This window comes from Cervus canadensis, chromosome 26 (genome assembly GCF_019320065.1).
Source record: "Cervus canadensis isolate Bull #8, Minnesota chromosome 26, ASM1932006v1, whole genome shotgun sequence".
Lineage (NCBI taxonomy): Eukaryota > Metazoa > Chordata > Mammalia > Artiodactyla > Cervidae > Cervus > Cervus canadensis.
The window spans coordinates 21,862,253-21,883,335 of NC_057411.1; the positions used below are offsets into that span (position 1 = coordinate 21,862,253).

The 21,083-nt window shown below is 36.0% G+C and overlaps 1 protein-coding gene across 1 annotated transcript; it reads right to left on the bottom strand.

Moving 5' to 3' along the window:
* Positions 1-897: 897 nt before the first annotated feature.
* On the bottom strand, positions 898-20,755 carry LOC122428378 (UDP-glucuronosyltransferase 2B4-like). The gene is made up of 6 exons (XM_043448362.1): positions 19,998-20,755; positions 19,166-19,314; positions 6,135-6,266; positions 4,375-4,462; positions 2,028-2,247; positions 898-1,926 (listed from the first exon to the last, which is right to left on the bottom strand). The coding sequence occupies exons 1-6, from the start codon at positions 20,734-20,736 to the stop codon at positions 1,647-1,649; spliced, it is 1,608 nt and encodes a 535-aa protein (XP_043304297.1). The 5' UTR covers positions 20,737-20,755; the 3' UTR covers positions 898-1,646.
* Positions 20,756-21,083: the final 328 nt, after the last annotated feature.

Below are 21,083 nucleotides of genomic sequence, written 5' to 3' on the forward strand. Positions count from 1 at the left end.
CCCACTGACAGAGGAGCCTGGTGGACTACAGTACACGGGGTTGCAAACAGTTGGACACGACTGAGTGACTAAGCACAACATAGCACATATAGATACATGCAGGGACATTTGGAAAAAATGAACATTTCATAAGTCCCTTTAGAGTACAGGTTATATACATATATTTGATATGCAACTGAGACCTTATACACCTGATCAAGGGCTGAATATGGTAATGAAAGCAACCAGGTAACTTCTTTTTCTTTTTAAACTTTTTACTTTATATTGGGGTATAAATGATTAACAGTGTTGTAATAGTTTTAGGTGACCAGTGAAGGGATTCAGTCACACATACACATGTATTCATTTTCCCCTCAAATACCCCTACTATCCAGGCTGCCACATAACATTAAGCAGAGTTCCACATGCTATACAGTAGGTCCTTCTTGGTTATCCATTTTAATACAGCAGTGTGTACATGCCAGGCCCAAACTCCCTAACTATACCTCCCCCTTATCTGTCCCCTTGACAATCAGAGGTTCATTTTCTAAGTCTGTGAGTATGTTTCTGTTTTGCAAGTTCGTTTGTAACATTTCTTTTAAGATTCCACATATAACAGATGCCATACAATATTTTTTCTTCTCTGACTTATTTAACTGAGTATGACAGTCTCTAGGTTCATCCATGTTGCTGTAAATGGTATTATTTTATTCTTTTTAGTGGCTGAGTAATATTTCATTGTATATATGTGCCTTATCTTTATCCATTCCTCTTTCAATGGGCCTTTAATTTGCTTCCATGTCTCAGCTATTGTAAACAGTGCTACAATGACAGTGCATGGATCCTTTTGGATCATGTTTTCCTCTGGAAACACGCTAAGGAGTAGATTGCAGGGTCATATGGTAGCTCTAATTTAGGTTTTTAAGGAAACTTCATTTTATTCTCCATAGTGGCTGTACCAATTTAATTCCCCCACAAGATGACTAATTTTAAAGATGATGAAAAATAGAGAATTAGCTCATGAAATCAAAGATTTTCAGAAATATCTCAGTTTTATAATATGAAGAAGATAGCAGTTGCTACATTCCTAATTCCACAAATATTCCACTATTAAACAAGTTAAACTGGATGAAGGCAAATGACTCACCATGGCTTTAGATTAAAAAATGATGCTGAGGCTGAATGGATAGTAAAAACCAAGTGTTAGTGGTCTCACAAATGAAATGAAGGGATGCATCTTTTGATACAATTCCAATTATTGAATAGTTTCTATAGCAAGATAAAGCTATAGAATTCTACACCAAAACAGAGTAAAAATTCTGAATATCTACAAAATAATATGGATATTATAAATAGACTTATTACTGTTCTTGTAGCTATGCATAACCTGTGAAACACAGTTAAATTCAATGATTTCAGTATAGCTTTTGAATTAAAATAATAAATATCAACATATACCCATATACCTTTATTTTCACTGAACCTTTCACCAGTTTTATTTTTGGCACAGCTTATTTCTAATTTGTAAACAGGTAGAAAATCACTTGAAAATAATTTTGATCTGAGATGCTAAATTGTGAATTGTTTTGTCATAGGTGAAGCTCATCATAACTCTTCTGTGCTGGAATAAACTAGAGAAGTTCCACCTAGGGGCATAATGCCTTCAGCTACTCCCTCTTTTGCTTCTTTCCTGTTTTAGCAAACGTGCGGTAACAAAAGAGAAAGCATTTTGTGATGACAAATGCAACAGTTGCCACACAGGCCAGTAGAAACCCAATCACATCCAGAGAGTGGTACTGGAACCAGGTGAGGTCGTGGGCGGCTGGCCTCAGGTGCTTGGCTCCTTTGTGGCGCATGACAAACTCGATCCAGAAGACTGCTCGGTCCAGGGGCTTTACAGGCTGATCATGGTGAATGGTGGACAACCACACAGCCTTCTCTTTGTAGCTAAAGGAAAAGCAAAGAAACATCAGTTTATAAAATGAGCTAGCTTGTGGGGCAACTATTGTATTTGTTATCACCAAATGTAGTGAAACAAATATACTCACGAAGGATTGTTAATGACTTCCTTCAATGCATTGAGCAAATCTCTTGATGACATTGTTTGCAAGTCCACTCTGACAGCTGCTCCCTTGGCCTTCACTCGCTCAATGTTATCAGGTTGATCAGCAAACAAAGGAAGGCCCACCATAGGGATCCCATGGTAGATGGCCTCATAAATGCCATTGGTTCCACCATGAGTTATAAAGGCTTTGGTTTTTGGATGACCTGGAATTGAGTGAATTTCAGTAAAATTGTTAATTAAAAGTCTTAAAAATAAATGAGAACTGAGCATTATACAGCAACTGAAATAAGCAGTTATTTTAGATAATATACAAAACTGTATTTAAATTGCTTCAGAACTCAGAATAAGAAATCCCTAAAACTGATGGAGAGGTAAGTGAAGACTTTATAAAGAGCTACGTCACTTGAACTTCACAAATGAATCCAAGATTGGTGAAGAACCTGAAAGGGAATTCTGGGTAAAAGACAACATTTTTGCAACAAAAAAATGGAGGGCATGTCAGAAATTTAATCTCTAAAACAATATGAAGCCATTTAGCCTGATAGGAAGTGTGTCAAGGCAACAAGAAGGGTAAATGGTAATGGCAGTGGAACCAGAGGAAGGAAAAGCTACAATTTATCTTGAAATGTGTGACTACTTGATGTAAAAGATATGAATGCTTTCTGATAGAAAATGTAGAGCCACAGGTAATAAAAAGAGGAACTCTTATTTTTAAGTATCATTTAAAATATCCCTAAGGCATGCTCAAAATTCTCCAAGTCAGGCTTCAACAATACATGAACCGTGAACTTCCAAATATTCATGCTGGTTTTAGAAAAGGCAGAGAAACCAGAGATCAAATTGCCAACATCCACTGGATCATCGAAAAAGCAAGAGAGTTCCAGAAGAACATCTATTTCTGCTTTATTGACTATGCCAAAGCCTTTGACTGTGTGGATCACAATAAATTGTGGATAATTCTGAAAGAGATGGGAATACCAGACCACCTGACCTGCCTCTTGAAAAACTTGTATGTAGGTTGGGAAGCAACAGTTAGAACTCAACACGGAACAACAGACTGGTTCCAAATAGGAAAAGGAATACGTCAAAGCTGTATATTGTCACCCTGCTTATTTAACTTATATGCAGAGTACATCATGAGAAATGCTGGGCTGGAGGAAGTACAAGCTGGAATCAAGAATTCTAGGAGAAATATCAATAACCTCAGATATGCAGATGACACCACCCTTATGGCAGAAAGTGAAGAGGAACTAAAAAGCCTCTTGATGAAAGTGAAAGAGGAGACTTAAAAACGTGGCTTAAAGTTCAACGTTCAGAAAACTAAGATCATGGCATCCGGTCCCATCACTTCATGGGAAATAGATGGGGAAACAGTGGAAACAGTGTCAGACTTTATTTTTCTGGGCTCCAAAATCACTGTAGATGGTGACTGCAGCCATGAAATTAAAAGACGCTTACCCCTTGCAAGGAAAGTTATGACCAAACTAGGTAGCATATTAAAAAGCAGAGACATTACTTTGTCAACAAAGCCCATTTAGTCAAGGCTATGGTTTTTCCAGTAGTCATGTATGGATGTGAGAGTTGAACTATAAAGAAAGCTGAGCACCGAAGAATTGAGGCATTTGAACTGTGGTGTTGGAGATGACTCTTGAGTGTCACTTGGACTGAAAGGAGATGCAACCAGTCCATCCTAAAGGAGATTAGTCCTGAATATTCATCGGAAGGACTGATGTTGAAGTTGAGACTCCAATACTTTGGCTACCTGATGCGAGAGCTGACTCATTTGAAAAGACCCTGATGATGGGAAAGATTGAAGGCACGAGGAGAAGGGGACCACAGAGGATGAGATGGTTGGATGGCATCAGCGACTCAATGGACATGAGTTTGGGTAAACTCTGGGAGTTGATGATGGACAGGGAGCCCTGGCGTGCTGCAGTTCATGGGGTCGCAAAGTGTCAGACACGAGTGAGTGACTGAACTGAACTGAACTGAAAGAGTGGAAAAGATAGGTGTAAGGAGAGAATTCAGAGACAGAACAAATGCACAAAGTCACTTAAAATTTCACAGTGAAAAGTAATTATAGCTAAAGTAAATATATTTTGATTCTGAATGTGAAGGATGTGACCATGTATAATACAATGCTGTTAAATTTTCTCCTTTTTTTTTTTTTTCCTCTGGGGCTGGAAATAGCAATGAAGGAGTAAAGTTTTCTTACTTAAACTCAAAGGAGTGTTCAATAATAAATGTTGGATAAGTTTGTTTCCTATTGAAGTAGTATCACTCTGCTCAGCTGTTACTCATGTTTTCAGTATTTTTCTGCCAAGTCTTACCAAGAAGGTCGTTCTGGGGGATCCACTTATACAGACGGGTATTGGGCCCTAGGGTATCTGGTTTCTTGCCATCATATCTCCATAGAACCTGTTAAGGTAAAGGAAATACCTTATTCCATGATTTAAACTTCAAAGTCATAGTGTTAAAATTTTAAATAAATAACATTTAAATGTCTCTGTATAACAGAAATATAAATCAGAGCATAAGGCCTTAATTTATAATAACTAATAATATATACTTAATAGCAACACCCATAATTGATGTACTCATTTTTAGGTTCAATCTGAGATGGAATGCAATCTTGATATCTCACATATGATGACACAGACAAATAGCTTGTCAATGACAAATTCAAATATTTAAGAAATTTTTAGATGATCTTATTTCTAGTGCAGAAAGACTGTGGCAAATTAACAATAAACCACATATTTTGTTTTAGTTTGTATTCTAAATCTCATTTTCAAATTTATTCATCAATTACTTTTAAACTGTTATAGAAGTGCTTACTTATAGCCACATGTTAATACAATTTAATTTATTAGAATTTTACAATTTTTGATTACAAAGAAGAAAATGCACGGAATTTGCAAATTAAGAGAAATGCTCTGCTTATTTATAGTTTGTTAATAATAAGTTATTTAGGGCTGTCTAGAAAATATAACTTCATTCAGATTACAAATTGCTAAACACTACTTCCAAAAACAATGACAACTGGAATTTTTTTTTACATAAATCCAGATTATTGGAGAAGGAAATGGCAACTGACTCCAATAATCCCACTTGGAGTATCCCATGGAGAGAAGCAAGGCAGGCTACAGTCCATGGGATCATAAGAATCAGACACGACATTGACTATACCACCACCGCCAGATTGTTACCACTATTATCATACTAGGCTTGGAAATGTTTTACCTTTACAAAAAAATGAGTTGGTTGGTAATTTGTAAGGGACAATAAGGTTGTTGAAAAAGTTTCAAAATTGTGTCACTAAAGTTATTCAACTGACCCTGAATGCTTCAACAACGAAGCAGAAAGCACCGACAGCACTGATAAATACGGTCTCTAGGTATCGTAGCAAAGTAAGGACCAGTTTTGTAATTCCAAGCAATTCTCATAAACTAGATTTAATTTATTAGTGTTTAACTTGTATTTGCTCTGTGAATGTAAAGTAACTTAGTTTTTCAGCAAAAAAATTAGCATAAACAATTATGAGAAGCCAACCTATCTCTGAATAGCAACCTAGAAAGCACACTGATTAGGTCCGTCCCAAAACTTAAGGGAAGTAAAAGGGACCAGGAATTCCTGGCAAGTACAAACTGCAAGAAGCGCTCCAGACTTTTATCAATAGTGCTTAACATTATTGAGAGGTTACATATACTGTGAAAATTCAACTCCTGAGAACATCTGTGTGTCTTGTCTTCAGGAGTCCTTTGGGAAAATGTGCAAATGACAAGACAGAATTTGGTGATTTCTTTTCCTGTCCATACTACCATTACAATACCAAAATTCACACTGCATCTCGTAAATATTTTTCTTTGTGATTACAGTGTTAATCCAAATTTAATGTCAGTTGAAGACATTCTATGTACTGTTCTACCATCTACCATATATATATGTATATATATATATATATGATCTGAGAAAATTTGGAGATATCTTAACAGTTTGTCCTTCTTGCATAGTATATCTGTAATTAGGCTTTTTACAGAATTTAATAGTTTCCTTAAGTACTTATCCACTATTAAGTTACTTTACATACTTTTTGTGGAATCTGGGCAAGGGTTGATGCAATTACATTGACTTTTTCTTCTGTTATGTTACTGATCATTGACCCCAAAGTAAACACCACAATACCATTTTCTCCAGAGCTCTGAACAAACTCTTCCATTTCCTGTGGAAAATAATTTACTTTATCACAAATGAGCAACAACAACATAGCAAACTATATTGAAAAGTTTACCAAAATAAAGCAACTAAAGAGACAAAATCAGATATAGTCTAGAAATTATTAGAGTTGTCACTGTTGGTTTTTTTTTAATATCATGGTAAAATGAATGCAACATAAAATTTTACCATCTTAATCATTCCTATGTGTATGGTTTGATAATATTAATTACATTCACATTTTGCACCAATCTCCAGAACTTTTTCATCTAACAAAGATGGAAGTCTGCACCCATTAAGAAACTCCATTTTCATCTTTCCTCAGTCCCTGGCAACCATTATTCTACTCTATGTTTGCACAGATTAGATTAGTCTAGATACTTTTTTCAAGTTGAATTGTACAGTCTGTCTTTGCACCTCTGGCTTAATTCACTTAGCATAAGATTCATTCATGTTGTGACATGTGTCAAAATTTTCCTTTGAAGACTGAGTAATACTCCATCTTTTGTATCTACAACATTTTTTTTTATTCTGTTTATGGACATTCAATTGCTTCAACCTCTTGGCTCTTATGAATAGTGCTTTCATGGATATGGTGTGAAAATATCTCATTGGGATCCTCATTTCAATTCTTTTTAGTATAAAACCAGAAGAGGAATTGCTAACTCATACGTATCGGTGCTGGGTTTCAACAGCAGGTGAACTGAGAACTCCCAGGTGTACAACCTGGATTAGAAAAAGGCAGAGGAACCAGAGATCAAATTGCCAACATCTGTTGGATCACAGGAAAAGCGAGGGGATTCCAGTGAAACATCTGCTTCTGCTTATTGATCATGCTAAAGCCTTTGACTGTGTGGATGACAACATACTGTGGAAAAATTTTAAAGAGATGGGGATACTGCCTTACCTGCATCCTGAGAAATCTGTATGCAGGACAAGAAGCAACACTTAGAACTGGGCATGGAACAACGAACTAGTTCAAAATTGGGAAAAGACTAACTCAAGGTTGTATCTAGTCACTCTGCCTGTTTAAGTAATAGACAGAGTATATCATGCAAAATGCCAGGCTGGATGAAACATAAGCTGGAATCAAGATTGTTGGGAGAAATATCAACAACCTCAGATATGCAGATGACACCACCCTAATGGCAGAAAATGAAGAGGAGCTAAAAAGCCTCTTGAGGGTGAAAGAGCAGAGAGAAAATGCTAGCTTAAAATGCAACATTCAGAAAACTCAGATCAGGGTATCTGGTCCCATCACTTCATGGCAAAGAGATGGGGAAACAATGGAAACAGTAAGAGACTTTATTTTGGGGGGCTCCAAAATCACTGTGAACGGTGACTGTAGCTATGAAATTAAAAGATACTTGGAAGGAACACTGTGACCATCTTAGCATATTCAAAAGCCGAGACATCACTTCGCTGACAAAGGTCCATAGACTCAAAATATGTTTTTTCTAGTAGTCATGTTGATGAGAGAGTTGGACTCTCAAGAAGGCTGAGCACCAAAGAACTGATTCTTTCAAACTGTGGTGCTGGAGAAGACTGTTGAGAGTCCCCTGGATAGCAAGGAGATCAAACTGGTCAATCCTAAAGGATATCAATCCTGAATATTCATTGGAAGGACTGATGCTTTGGCCAAAACTTTGGCCAGCTGATGCGAAGAGTTGATTCATTGGAAACGACCCTGATGCTGGGAAATACTGAGGGGAGGGTGGGAGGAATGACAGAGGATGAGCTGGTTGGATAACATCATTGACTCAATGGACATGAATTTGAGCAAACTCCAGAAGATAGTGAAGGACAGGGAAGCCTGGCATGCTGCAATCCATTGGGTGGCAAAGAGTCAAACATAATTGAACAACTGAACAGAAACAGTAACCTGCATTGACAGGTTTAAATTAGGAAGTGTGTATTATTCTTACCACATACTATATAGTTAGTTTATAAAGTGATTTCCCTCCTGCCCTCTAGATTCTTGAACATGCTAACTTCACATCTTCGACTTTGGACAGTTTTGGTACTCAATATTAAACACCAAAAATTCATTTTAGAAAATTCTGAGGATACTCCATACTGTTTTTGAAGGTGAAAGTGTTAGTTGCTCAGTCCTGTTTGACTCTTTGTGACCCCATGGACTGTAGCCCACCAGGCTCCTCTGTCATGGAGTTCTCCAGGCAAGAATACTAGAGTGGTTTGCCATTTCCTTCTCCAGGGGATCTTCCCTACCCAGGGATCAAACCTGGGTCTCCCCCATTGCAGGCAGGTTCTTTACCATCTGAGCCACCACAGAAGGTCCTACTGTTTTTAGTAATAGCTGTCTTTTTTAACATATGACATCCCTGAGATCCTTGGGAAGGAAATGGATGAGATGAGGTCAATTTCTTCTGTTATGTGTATTTGTAAAAACGTGTTTGTGTATAAGTGGGAAATGAGATAGAGCCAATACACAGTGGTGACAACGAGATACTGTGAAACAATATTATACTGAGACTCTTCATCAGTTATGTTATTAATTACTAACAGATTCCTGTACATCTACAGTGCAGCATTCATTTCACCTCTAATTCTTTATTACTATAGATCTACTAAATCATTTATTTATTTCAGACAGATTTTCTGGAGAATTATTTTAAATTTTAGTTTATTCATTATGATATCATTTTCCTTACTGTGAGCACTAAGAAAAATCTATGATTCAAATTTGTTTATATTTGTCATTCTCTCATTGTCTTACATGAAACTTTGTCATAATCTCACAAACTCTGTCTCACTAAATTACTAATTACCAATATTGTAGAGTTTGGCTTGTAGTTTGAAAGTTCTATGAAATAGTCCTATGAATCTTATATATAAGCCAGAGATATGCTTGAGTAGCAAAGTCAGACACGATTTAGCAATTGAATAACAACAGCAATGCTGGAGCAGTTACATTTTTGAGTTACCATATTACTGGGTTTGTTTATATATGACATCCTTTGTCATGAATTAATATTGTATAATTGATGTCACAGTAGACTGTGCTATGTGTAACCACTGTGAGGGAACCTAACATCATCACCTCAGTCCCCCCAGGAACACAGTGGGAGAAGTACCCCATGGCCTTCTGCAGTAGAGATCTGGTCACATTTCGAGTTCAAGTCAAACTAAATAAAGCTCCTCAGAAGTTTAGTTCAGTCACTCAGTCATGTCCGACTCTGTGACCCCATGGACTGTAGCATGCCAGCTCCTAGTGAATCCGTATTTTCCTGGAACTGTTTCTTAATTGTTTTGTCTTGTGATTCTTGACTCCATTTCATTTTAAAAAATTATTAGATTTTATTCTACCATTAACAGAGAAATTCCACATTTCTCAATATACTTTATTACAAAAACTATAAATGAGCAAAATTTTCCTGGATATCTGATATAATCCATGTACTCACCTTTTCTTATTTCTTTCTTCTGTTTTAAATTCACTATTCTTTTCTCTCTGGAGATAATGACTGAACTCTTCTATCATAGAATGTATACTTTCTGATCCTAATTTTTGGCATCAAATTTTTTTCAAAACTATATTAACAGAAAAAAGAAACAAAAAAATATGTTCAGACTTTAATGTTGCAGACTACATATTGTGTAGCACATTTTTCAGAATATAATTTCACCCTAATGATATCAGTCACAGTGATAAGGCCACTAAACTTTCTTATGTCTCACGTGGTGTATCCAAGTAATATATGCATTCTGGTGACCTATAGCAGGATTGAAAGTTACTTGTCTTCAATGTTTTGTCTCAATGACTTGCTACCCAATGGTTCTTCATCTATACTCTGAAAGATGCATCTGTTTATTATTATTATAATATATTCTCTTTTCACAAATTAATTACTGACATGTATTGGTTATTCTTATTCCCTGATAATTTTTATGAAAATAATACAGGCTTATGGCAAAAAAAATGCAAAACATAGAAAATCAAAATAAGAAATGGATTTACTAAACTCTCTATCCAGGAATTCCTTAGTTTCAAATTCACATGTTTTTAGAAGAAATTGAAATATATCTTATATAGAAAATATTATATAGTTTCAGATGTATGACTTGATTTGATCATTTATATTTTGCAATATGATTGCCATTTTATTATTAGTTGAAACTCCATTAAGTCTAGTAATGATCATTACTTTTTATGGTGGGTATAATTAAGATATAGTCCCTCAGAAAGTATGATGATTATAATATTATACTCTTGTGTATATTCACTATTCTGTACTTTAGATCTCTAGGACTTATTTACTACAGGATGCAAACTTGTACCCTTAAATATCTCTCCTATTCTCCTATCCTTTAGTCCTTGGTAATCTCTATATTACTTCTGTTTTTACACATTTGGCATTTTTAGATTCTGGGTCCAAGTGATATCATACACTGTCTTTTTCTGTTTTTTCAAAAAAGATAAGCAAAACTAACAGCATCTAACTAGATTTACCAAGAAAAAAAGATTCAAAACATGAAAATGAAATAGGAGAAATTACAACTGATATGACAAACATATGTAGGCTCATAAGAGACTACTATGATGAATTACATAATAACAAATTACACATTGGAAAAGAATAGACAACTTCCTAGAAACACGCAATCTAAACAACCAAGACTGAATCAGGAAGAAATAGAAAATCTGAACTGTCCCAGTGAGTAAAGATATTGAATCATAAATCAAAAATCTCCTAGCACACAAAACTCAGAACCAGATGCATTCACTGATAAATTCTATGAATATTTAAAGAAAATTAGTGTTACCCCTTCAGAAAAATCTTCCCCAAAATTAAGGGTTGGAGGGTACCTTTTCAAACTCATTCTACAAGGCCAGCATTACCCTGACACCAAATAGATAAGCACATTACAAGAAAAAATCTACAGGCCAATATCCAGACTGAATGTATACGTAAGGATTATCACTAAAATATCAGCAAGCTGAATTTAAGAATACATTTAAAAGCTTATATACTGTCACCAATGGAATATTTCTCTGGGATGTAATATGGTCCAATATACCCCAAAATATTTGTAACATATTACATTTATAGAATGAAATATAAAATAGCTTGGTCATTTCAACAGATGTACAAAAAAATAAAAAAAGCATTTGAAAACATACATCATTCTTTCATGATAGAAACCCTCATTTTTTAGGTATAGAGGTAACATACCTCAATGCAATAAAAGCTATATATATATACCCAAAACTAACATTTATCCTCAACAGTGAAAACTTGAAAGCTTTTTCTGTAAGACCAGGAACAAGAAAAGGATGCCACTCTTACACTGATTCAACATTGTACTAGAAGTCCTAGTTAGAATAACTAGGCAACACAAAAGCAAAAAGGCTTCTTAATCAGAAAGAAGGGCTTCTCAGTGGTAAAGAATTTGCCTGCCAATGCAGTAGATGTAGGAAATGCAGGTTCAGTCCCTGGGTCAGGAAGATTCCCTGGAAGTGGAAATGGCAACGCACACCAGTACTGTAGCCTGGAAAATTCCAGGGACAGAGGAGGTTGGGGGGGCTACAGTTCAGAGGGTTGCAAAGTCAGACACAACTGTGTACTTGAGCACACATGCATGCAAACAGAAAGAAAGAAATAAAATGGTCATTTTTTGCAGATGGCATAGATTTTAGCACAGAAAAAATAGATTTAACCACAAAACTGAGCTAATCAACAAATTCAGTAAAGTTGCAGGATGTAAAATCAATATAGAGAAATCAGTTACATTTGTATGTACTATTAATGGAATAGCTACCCCATTTACAACAGGACCAAAAACAAGAAAATAACTAGAAATGTAACCAGTAAAGTGAAAGATCTTTACAGTGATAACTCCAAGACTTTGTTGAAAGAAATAGAAGAAAAAACACATAAATCGAAAGATATCCTATGTTCACAGGTCAGGATATTTATATTGTTAAAATATCCATGCTACCCAAAGCCAAAGGCATCACACCTCCAAATTTCAAATTATAGTACAAAATTGAAGTTGCTCAGATGTATCCGACTCTTGTGACCCCATGGACTATAGCCCGCCAGGTTCTTCCATCCATGGGATTTTCTAGACAAGAATAATGGAGTGGCTTGCCATTTCCTTCTCCAGAGGATCTTCCCAACCCAGGGACTGAACCCCAGTCTCCAGCATTGAAGGCAGATTCTTTACCGCTAAGCCACAAGGGAAGCTCATCTACTTTGCTATAGTCTAAAGGGATAGCATTTATTTTATTTTTTTTTAATTTTCAATTATCTTTTTCTTTTTTTTTCCATTTATTTTTATTAGTTGGAGGCTAATTATTTTACAATATTGTAGTGGGTTTTGTCATACATTGACATGAATCAGCCATGGATTTACATATATCGCCCATCCAGATCCCCCCTCCCACCTCCCTCTCCACCCGATTCCTCTGGGTCTTCCCAATGCACCAGGCCCGAGCATTTGTCTCATGCATCCAGCCTGGGCTGGTGATCTGTTTCACCCTAGATAATATACATGTTTCGATGCTGTTCTCTCGAAACATCCCACCCTCGTCTTCTCCCACAAAGTCCAAAATTCTGTTCTGTACATCTGTGTCTCTTTTTCTGTTTTGCATATAGGGTTATCATTACCATCTTTCTAAATTCCATATATATGTGTTAGTATACTGCAATGGTCTTTATCTTTCTGGCTTACTTCACTCTGTATAATGGGCTCCAGTTTCATCCATCTCATTAGAACTGATTCAAATGAATTCTTTTTAATGTCGGAGTAATATTCCATGGTGTATATGTACCACAGCTTCTAAAGCAATATGGTACTGGCCTATAAATGCAAACATACCAGTGAAGCATAATACAGTGTCTAGAAAAAATCCCTGCATATATAGCAAACTAAAATTCAACAAAGGAACCAAGATACCCAATAGGGAAAAAATAAACACTTCTTTTACTTCTGACAAATTTGAAAAAACATAGGCAAAGAAAAAAAAATGAAATGAGACCCCTATCTTACACCCTCAAAACATTACCTCAGATTTATCAAACACTTAAGCATAACACCAGATACCATAATACTTTTAAAGAAAATGTAGAGATGATACTCCTAAACAGTAGTCTTGAAAGTGATTGTTTTTTAATATGACATTAAAAAAATCAACAAGTGGGACTACATCAAACTTAAAAGCTTCTGCACAACAAAGGAAACAATCAACAAAATGAAACCAAACTACAGAATGGGAGAAAAATTTCACAAATTACATATTGAGTGAGGAACTAAAGTCCAAAATATATATAGCACTCAGAAAACTCAATAGCAACAAAAAATTCAATTAGAGAATAGGCAGATAAACAAAGCACACATTTTTCAAAGAAGACATCCAAATGGCCACCAGTTATCAATATCGCTAATTATCAGGGAAATGCAAATCAAGGTTAGAAAGTCTACACCAAGAAAAGGAAAGTGTTAGTGAGAATATGAATAAAAGTGAATGCTTTTACACTGACAATGGGAATGTAAATTGGTTCCACCTTTATTGAAAACAAAATGAAATTTCCTCAAAAAATTAAAAATAGATTCATTGTATGATCCAGAAGTCCTACTTCTGCATATATAACCAACAGAAATAAAAACGGGGTAGATGAAATACATGCACTCCCATGTTTATTGCAACAATATTTGCAATAATCAGGGGAACTACTTAAGTGCCCATCAATGGATGAATCCATAAAAATGATGTGATAAATATATACACAAACACAAACATGAACACACACACTCAGAATATAATGTTATTCACCCATGAGAAAGAAGGAAATCCTGCCTTTTTTGACAACCTGAATAAGCATAGAGGGCATTATGCTAAAATTTGTGCTTTCATTCTAATTTTTATGCTACTGCTATATTAAATGTGCATTTGATATATATATTTTGAAAATTGTAATCCCAGCTTACATTATTTTTTATCCTAGAAGAAAATTGTGATCTTATTATATTTATTTTTTCCAACTAAACTTCATAGCTGACAGTGTAATTAAGCATTCTTTGATGAAATCATTGTGATGGTATGATGTGAGCATTTATAAACTACTTAACCATTGCTTTATTTCTATTATTTCCAGTGTTGACATTTTTGAATTATTGCCCAAAATATTGTGCTAGGACATCTTGATTATTTTCTCTGTATAGTTTCAATAAGTATATTATGAAGCTAAAATCTATAAGCATTTTTGACTCAATGCATTTTGTCAAATATCCTAATTCTTTAAAAAGTGCAGAAATTTTCTAGAATCCAATAATTACTGGAAAAGTTAGTAGTGTGAATAAATAGTTTCCTTATGCAATGAAGTCCTCACAGTCATTGACTTGGAATTATATCTTATTTCTTCAGCTTGATAATAATAGCAAATATTACTGATTTATCATGATTATACTACTATTCATGTTTCCCTTCATTCTTCTTCCTCCTCTCCTAACCTCCCCACCTACTAATAATATCACTCTCCTGAAATGAAGAAATGGAAATTTCAAAAATATGGTTAGATAGCATAGAACTTTCACTATCTTATCTCAGCCTTTGGACTCTGAGAAGGTTCCTATAGGTAATCCAAGCAATTTGCAGTCAGAACAGATACTACTCACTGCTATATCTAAAATGGATAACCAGCAAGGACCTAAATGATAACATAGGAAACTCTGCTCAATGTTAAGTGGCAGCCTAGATGGGAGGGGAGTTTTTGGGAAAATGGAGACATGTATGTGCATGGCTGAGTCCCTTTGTTTTCCACCTGAAGCTGTAACAACATGGTTAATCAGCTGTATTCCAGTAAAATTGGAATTAGTTTAAAAAACAGAGAGAGAGAGAGAAAAAAAAAAACAACAGTTATTGAATTTTACCCTTGAAAAAGATATCAGTTTCATTTTGCCACCAATAAAGAGTTGACAAAAATGATCTATTATGGGTTCACAGGACCTCCCTGGTGGCCGAGTGGTTAAGAATCCTCCTGGCAATGCAGGGAATGTGTGTTTCATCCCTGGTATGGAAAGATCTCACCTGCCTCAGGGCATCCCCAGGGGCAATTAATCACATTCACCACAACCACTGACCCTGCAAATCTAGAGCCTGCAGGCCACCTCAGTGAGAAGCCCGTGCGCTGCAACTAGAGAGAGCCAGCACAGCAACGAAGACCCAGTACAGACAAAAATTAATTAATTTTTAAAAAGAGACCACAAAACAGTTGGCTAAAGATTGCTTGCTTTAAATTTATGTCTTAGGTCAATCTAAAAGAGACTAGATTATTGCTTTCTTTCATAAGGAATATTACCCTATAAATAGAATTCCTTATACTCTGAAACTACAGACGGTTTTAGATTCAATTTGTAGAAATTGTGGGCTCCCCTTTTTTTAAAAATCTGAACATTATTTATGGTTCTTATATATGGTGGCTCAGATGGTAAAGTGTCTGTCTCCAATGCTGGAGACCCAGGTTCAATCCCTGGGTCGGGAAGATCCCCTGGAGAAGGAAATGGCAACCCACTCTAGTACTCTTGCTTGGAAAATCCCATGGACAAAGGAGCCTGGTAGGCTACAGCCCATGGGGTCGCAAAGAGTCGGACACGACTGAGCGACTTTACTTACTTACTTACGTATGCAGGGTAGATTTTCTCTGTGCTCATTCTGTTAAGCATCTATGACGTTGAGACCTGCATTCCTTAAGGGAACTTTTACTGAGGTTTTCTAAACAGTTCTGGAGAAAACTCTTAAGAGTCCCTTGGACTGCAAGGAGATCAAACCAGTCATTCCTGAAAGCAATCAACCCTGAATATTCTTTGGAAGGACTGATGCTGAAGCTGAAACACCAGTACTTTGGCTACCTGAGGTGAAGAGTCAACTCATTAGAAAAGACTCTGATGCTGGGAAAGACTGAGGGCACGAGGAGAAGGGGATGACAGAGGATGAGATGGTTGGATGGCATCACCTACTCAATGACATGAGTTTGAGGAAACCCCCAGGAGATGGTAAAGGACAGGGAAGCTTGGTGTGATGCAGTCCGTGGGGTAGCAAAAAGTCAGACACGACAGAGCAATTGAATAACAAGAGGATTAGTGTAGGCAAAATCATCTGTTCTATTATAACAGATGGAGTTATCTCTTTTATGATGTAAGATGTAAACCCCTGGGATTTCAAATGAAGAATGGTTTAAATGCTGATGTGAAAGCAAGTAAGGGTTGGATTTAGGTGCAAATAACTAAGGCATACATTTATATTGTTGAAGAAGATTTTTCATTTTATCTAGAGCACTGGTAAGGAGCCTCAATCCTTACAACAAATATTTTACATCTTGCTCGTCTGATTGCCAAAACCTTAAAATTCTTAATATTAAAAAAGTTTAAATGTCAATTAGATTTTATTTAAAGTAAATTTTGTTGAATTTATTAAATTATTTTTATTACCTTTTAGTTAAGTTAACTTTTAAAATTTGCTTTTAAAAGATTCCATGGGATATTTATTCTCTGACAGTTTGCTGGATAATATAATCTTGATGATTAGGAAAGTAATTTCAATTTCAATTAGAAATTAGATCTATGTGGCTGGCACACATTGGGTTATTGACAGTATGTTATAGTAACAAAATAACGATAATGAAAATAATTAATATTTCTTCTGGATCACTGAGTATGGGCCAGTGACATTTTAGATATTTCACATGTATTAACACATTTTTTTCCTTCAAGGACAATTTGAGGTTGGTACTATTATTATAAATTAGTGTGGTTATATCTCTATGAACATTTTTGTCTAGTTTTCCATCACTGCCTATATCTTGCTACAACCTGTTAAATAGTATCCCTTTCCACTCTTGCCATGTTACAATCCAACCCAGTGACTACATCCTGTGATTTTTTTTTTAATGTGATCATCTCTCCCTTTTCTTCACCCTTTTAATTGTCTCCCTTACATCCTGCTAGATGTGCCAAACTCCTTACAATAATACGTCTGCAACTTAACTCTTCAGCATTTTCTGCTTTTTTACTCAGCTTCTTCCTGTTTAGACTGAACTTGGACTTCTTGGAAATTGTCATTACTATGCTTTCCTTTTGTATCTTCCTCTACCTTCAGTTCAGTTCAGTTAAGTAGAGTTCAGTCACTCAGTCATGTCCAACTCTTTGCGACCCCATGGACTTCCTACTTTAGCATTCCAGTCCCCTACAATGAAAAGGATATCTTTTTTGGGTGTTAGTTCTAGAAGGTCTTGTAGGTCCTCATAGAACTGTTCAACTTCAGCTTCTTCAGCATTACTGTCTGGGGCATAGACGGATTACTGTGATATTGAATGGGTGGAATATCAGAGATCAAACACAGATTAATCTTAGATTGATGGAAATGAGCAGAGATCATTCTGTCGTTTGTAAGACTGTATCCAAGTATTGCATTTCAGACTCTTTTGTTGACTATAATGACTACTTCATTTCTTCTAAGGGATTCTTTCCCACAGAAGTAGATATAATGGTCAGTTGAGTTAAATTCACCCATTCCCATCCATTTTACTTTGCTGATTCCTAAAATATCCACATTCCTTACCTTCAATTATTCCTGAGCATCCTTTATATTTCACCTTAATTATCAATGCCTCCAAGATATTACTGGGAGAAATATCAATAACCTCAGATATGCAGATGACACAACCCTTATGGCAGAAAGGGAAGAAGAACTAAAGAGCCTCTTGATGAAGGTGAAAGAGGAGAGTGAAAAAGTTAGCTTAAAGCTCAACATTCAGAAAACTAAGATCATGGCATCCGGTCCCATCACTTCATGGCAAATAGATGGGGAAACAGTGTCAGACTTTATTTTTCTGGGCTCCAAAATCACTGCAGATGGTGATTGCAGCCATGAGATTAAAAGACGCTTACTCCTCAGAAGGAAAGTTATGACCAACCTAGACAACATATTAAAAAGCAGAGACATTACTTTGTCAACAAAGGTCCGTCTAGTCAAGGCTATGGTTTTTCCAGTGGTCATGTATGGATGTGAGAGTTGGACTGTGAAGAAAGGTGAGCACCGAAGAATTGATGCTTTTGAACTGTGGTGTTGGAGAAGACTCTTGAGAGTCCCTTGGATGGCAAGGAGATCCAACCAGTCCATCCTAAAGATCAGTCCTAGGCATTCATTGGAAAGACTGATGCTGAAGCTGAAACTCCAATACTTTGGCCACCTGATGCGAAGAGCTGACTCACTGGAAAAGACCCTGATGCTGGGAGGGATTGGGGGCAGGAGGAGAAGGGGATGACAGAGGATAAGATGGTTGGATGGCATCACCAACTCAATGGACATGGGTTTGGGTGGACTCCGGGAGTTGGTGATGGACAGGGAGGCCTGGTGTGCTGCGGTTCATGGGGTCGCAGAGTGTTGGACACGACTGAGCGACTGAACTTACTGACCAAGATATTTTCTATGATTCCTGCAGGATGTTTCTTTGGCATTTTGGTCTTTCCTTATAGTAACACATTTTATTACTTGTTTTCATTCTGTCTTTCTAGGTAGAGTGTCAGACGGCAGAAACTGTGTCCACACCATTCCTCTGCATGTTAGCACTTATTTCTGGACTATGCTTGTCCCTTTTTAATTATTCTTTAATGAATATTTGATTCTCTATTGTGCACTGAATTATCAAGGCCTTAATTTAACTAACATAGTCTCAAAGTCTCCCAGGTATCCCACTTTATTTTGCGATGATAATGAAATTCAGGTACTTGTGTTGGTATGGAAATGTATTAGTTTCTAACTGGAAGGTCACTTTATCCAGCTTCCCATATATGATTTACTGTAATCAAAATTCTAGAATTTTGTAAGATTATTCTTATCAAAAATGCAAAGTTAACAAAGCACAACAAAGAAGAGTAGGTGACCTTAGGCAGGGGTTTGGCAGGTTTGCAGTGGAGGCCTCCAACAAATTCAAAATTTGGCAGCACTGGGCGAGGAAATTCAAAATCCCAATAGGTTCGAATGAGCCACATATCAGCTTTTCCAATTGTCTCTAAAAATGTAGTGGGTCTTCCTTAAATGAAAAGTAAAAACAAAAATAACAACAAATATTAGATCAAAAGAGAATATTGCCATGTGAATATATTAGGTAATATGGGGAAAGGAATTTGGAATAATATAGAGAAAGATGTTTGAAAGTGTATGTTCTTTGATAAAGCAAATATATACGTGTGTGTGTGTGTGTGTCTGTGTGTACATATAATATGATATGATATAATGAAATATGATCTGGAAACTTGTATGTGTACACTGAATAATATAATATATATTATGGAAAATGAGCTACACAAGTAGAAACAATTTCTAAATGCTTCCTAAAGACTCACACTACAAATGTGTTTTTAATTCCTTAATCTACTTGTCTTTATTTATCAAGCTATTTAATGAGGTTTCCAGTGAGTTAAAAGATGAAGTTTCATCAGTTACATATAAAATTGCTTGGAGAAATCCTAAGTGTTTCAATTTGTGGTTTATGATTTCCTGGAGTGTCCTGTACTAGTATTAGGCCACAAGGTTCTACGTTATATTATAATTTAAGTGTTTCCATAATATTTATGGGATTGATGGGTCATTTTATATTTCATTCCATCATTTCCTTTTAAGAGACAAAATATTGTGGGTTTCTGTTTATGTGGTCACCTTCCAAGGCACTTGGAAAATTAGGACTTTGTGGTAACAACTGAAAAGATGACTTACCTAGTACTTCACTGTAAAATTCATCCCATGCCTTCTCATCAAATGTCTGGAACCAGAAGTCAAAATAAAGTACATATATCATATTTTTGACCCTTTCCATGAATGTCATGTGATCACTTAATGCTGAAAATATAACAGGCACATAAGATGGTGGGAATGGAAGTTTTCCACTATACTTTTCAAACAAATGGCCAGGCGAGAAGCGGAGACTGTACACTAAAGGTATTCCAAGTATCTCAGTCAGCAGCTCACCACAGGGTCCAACAGCATCTGCAAGGAGGACATCAAACCTTGATTCCTGTAGTTTTGTCATAACTTTCTTGTTCAAAACAACTTCTTTACAGACCTTCATAAGCATTCCAGAAAATTCAAAAAGTAAGCTTCTCAATTCTCTAAATGATGAAACATTTGTCCAAAATGAATTTTTTGCCATATATGTCCATTTCTCAAGCAAATTCTTGACAGCAATCTCAAAATCATCTTTAATTAAAGATACAGGGAAAATCTCAAACTTAAAAGCAGATGGTTTTTCGGCATCAGTAATAGTGGAGGCTGAAGATATTAGAACAGTCACCTCATGACCCCTCATGACCAGTTCATCCAGAACTGCCTTCATATTCATCCAGTGACTAAATTCCACTGGCCACACCAGCACCTTTCCACAGCTCCCAGAGCTAAAGTAGCAAGTCAGCTGTAGTAGCAGCAGAAGTGAGAACCATTTCATAGACATTTTGCTCATATGCAGTACTTAAAAGTTACTCTATTCTTTTGGTATTGTTCATGCTTATATCCAGGGAGAAATCAATCAGGAAGTTAAAATTTAACTCCTACATTTCAAATAACTAAATTTTATGAGTAGTCAGCAGCTGTGGAAATCAATTGCAAGGGCAAAGTGTAGAACATTTCATGATAATAAAGTGTTTAATATTGTTTTGTCAGCATTATCACTGATCCAAAAGTCAATGATCTTGCACATGCAAGTAAACTATGTTACTAATGTGTAAGAGAGAAGTGTATAGACTGCTGCAAAATCAATAGCATGTGAGTAGATCTTATGTCTGCAGTCTCCTTGACACTGAAGTAGAT

Coding starts and splice junctions, on each gene's coding strand:
- LOC122428378 (XM_043448362.1), bottom strand. CDS start 20,736: ATGAGCAAAATGTCTATGAAATGGTTCTCACTTCTGCTGCTACTACAG. Junction 6,267..19,165: donor CTGCCAAACCCCTGCCTAAG/GTCACCTACTCT, acceptor TATTTTCCACAG/GAAATGGAAGAGTTTGTTCA. Junction 4,463..6,134: donor TTGCCCAGATTCCACAAAAA/GTATGTAAAGTA, acceptor TTACCTTAACAG/GTTCTATGGAGATATGATGG.